Raw genomic sequence first — 2,577 nt, forward strand, 5'->3', positions numbered from 1 at the left:
TGCCCATTTTCCTTTTTTTTTCCTTCCATTTCCCCCAGGTTTATTGAGATGTATTTGGCATATAAGTTGTGTAAATTTAATATGTATGAAGTCGTAGTTTGATGCAGGTATTTACTGTGAAATGTTTACGAAGATAAGGATGATTAACACATCCTACTCACACAATTACCATTTCGTTGTTGCTGTCGTGCTGAGAACATTAAAGCTGTATATAACAGCAACGTTCAAATATATAAAACAGTGTTGTTAACTAGTCACCATGCTGTAGATTAGGTCCCCAGAACTTACTCATCTTATAACTGAAAGTTTGTACCTTTTGACCAGCTTTTCCTCATCTCCTCCACCCCATAGCCCCACATGTCCATTTTCTTTTAAATACTTAAATGTTACTAGACTGAATCTATTGAAAGAAAAAAAACACAGAAGAGGCAAATTCTGTTTCCAGAGAGCCACATTTTCTTGCTTGTCATGGGATTTGGTTCAGATTTTTGTGTTTTGCCTTGGAGAGTGCCTAAGCAATAAGTGTGGGTAGAGTTATTGCTCAGGGGAAGAGGATAAAAAAGAAAGCAATGGGGACACTTCTTCCCTCTCCATGTCTTCTACTCCTTTAGAATATCCTGAGAGGTTTAATCCGTAAGTCCAGAATTAGTCTTAAGTTTGTGATGTGTAAAAAGAATAGCAGATATGTTTGCTAAAACCCATTTTAAAAAAAGACTTAAAGGACACTCTCAGTACAATTATGTGCTGGCAGACTTTTAAAAAATCAGACAACAATGATAACAGATAAATAATCATGAAATGATTTATTGAAAAAAATGACCACTCAAGTGAGTAATATCAGATAACAATGCCAGATAATTTTCAATATCAGATAACCTTCATTGTGCATTAAAAATAAAACTATTTTTGAAGTACTTGAACTACCTCACCTAGGAATGCAAAATAGCTATGGTCCTGTTCAGATATTTAAAAAGAATAGATTCGGAGGTGCACACCTGTGAGTGTGTGTGTGTGTGTGTGTGTGTGTGTGTGTCTGTCTGTCTGTGTGTGTACAGAAACTACCAAAGCAGACGGCAAGTGGGAGTTTAGAAATATATAGATCTTGTAGTTTATCCTCAAACCTTGGGGAAGGGGCATGTATTTTTTCAGGGCACAAATCTAACAGTCAATATGGATGTTTGGACTGTGTAGCACCAAAGAGCACCATCTCCTCAAGGGAACATCACCTGCAGCCCAGGCCAGGGAGTCCCTGGAAAGGGAGTCTGGCTGTTACTCAGCCTGAGTGGCAGAGGGTTCATGCGCGACTGCGGTATCCACCTCTTTTACCATGCTTCTCTTCTTGGCAACAAAAGTGGTTATTCCAGCAGGGCCCTTCCGGATCTTACCAGCTCCTGCTTCGGGGTTCTGGCCCTGGGCATCACGCAGTTGCAGCAGGCGGAGGCGCAGGTCATTGGGGTGCCAGAATCCATAGCGTGGCGGGGGATTCTGTTGCAGGACTGCCGCATCGCGCCCGTTCTCCTTGCCCAGTGCTTTCAGCTCCTTAGAGATGCCGAGTGAGGGTTTAGGACCAGGAGCAGGGCGTTGGCCTCTAGGGCGACTCAGCCGGTAGCTAACACAGGGCCCTCGCTGCAGCGGTGCGCACGCAGGGCCTGAGGTAGGGGGGGACCCGGGCCGGAGGGAGGCCTGCAGGCCTCTGGCTGGAGCTGGGAGCACGGGCAGTCGCTCGGTCACGGCCAGGGGTCTGCGGGAGGGCGGGAAACACTGCAGCCCTTGGTCTGGGGGATGGCTCAGTAGGTGGCCACTCTGGCCCTGGGCCGCGGTGAGGCCATCGCAGCTGCTGCCTTTGTGCTTGTTGACATTGTCCTCAGTGCTCCTGGGGCCGCGAGGCTGAGGCACGCGGTGGGGGTTGTAGTAGCCATGGCAAAAGCCGGGGCGGTTGGCAGCAAACCAGCTGCCCTCCACTGGGGCGCCCGCTGGACCAGTCACATTAGCAGCCTCGGTGCCCCGCTTGCCCAGCACAACATCGAACTCCACCATCTCGCCATTGCCCACGCTGCGTTGGTACTTGTGAGGGTTGTTCCGGGTGATGGCCGTCTGGTGCACGAACACATCTTCCTGGGTATCGTTCCTGCTGATGAAACCGTATCCTTTCTTCACATTAAACCACTGGACATAGCCAAGCACCCTCTTGGCGATGACCATTCCCTGGGCGCTTGCTGCTGCAGTGGCCTCCGGGATTGCATCCCCTCTGTGGTTGCTGGTGACAAGGGCCCCGGGAGAATCTCCGCCTCCCAAGGACAACAGATCTTTCTGCGTGGCTTGGGGGGAGACTGAGGTTGCCGCCTCCATGACGGTGGCCTCTTCTGCCTCACTCATGAGGACTTCCTTTCTCAGAGAAATTTGAGGGACCTCTTCCCTTGTTGGAGGGGTCGGTCGGAATGGTGGGAGGGTCAGTCTGGAAGTGGGAGCCTTGCTCAAGGAGGGTCGTGGGTCAGGGCCAAGGACCCTCTGGCTTTGCTCTGAAACTCTTGGGAGAGGTTTGTGGCGTCTCCTGGGGAACAGGTAGTGGATCAAGCT

The 2,577-nt window shown here is 49.7% G+C and overlaps 1 protein-coding gene across 1 annotated transcript; it reads right to left on the reverse strand.

Moving 5' to 3' along the window:
* Positions 1-1,269: 1,269 nt before the first annotated feature.
* On the reverse strand, positions 1,270-2,376 carry LOC148754624 (Y-box-binding protein 3-like). Its single transcript, XM_088794751.1, has one exon. The coding sequence runs from the start codon at positions 2,374-2,376 to the stop codon at positions 1,270-1,272; it is 1,107 nt and encodes a 368-aa protein (XP_088650877.1).
* Positions 2,377-2,577: the final 201 nt, after the last annotated feature.

The sequence above is a fragment of the Rhinolophus sinicus genome, chromosome 18 (assembly GCF_057876585.1).
Source record: "Rhinolophus sinicus isolate RSI-liver-muscle chromosome 18, RSI-T2T, whole genome shotgun sequence".
Lineage (NCBI taxonomy): Eukaryota > Metazoa > Chordata > Mammalia > Chiroptera > Rhinolophidae > Rhinolophus > Rhinolophus sinicus.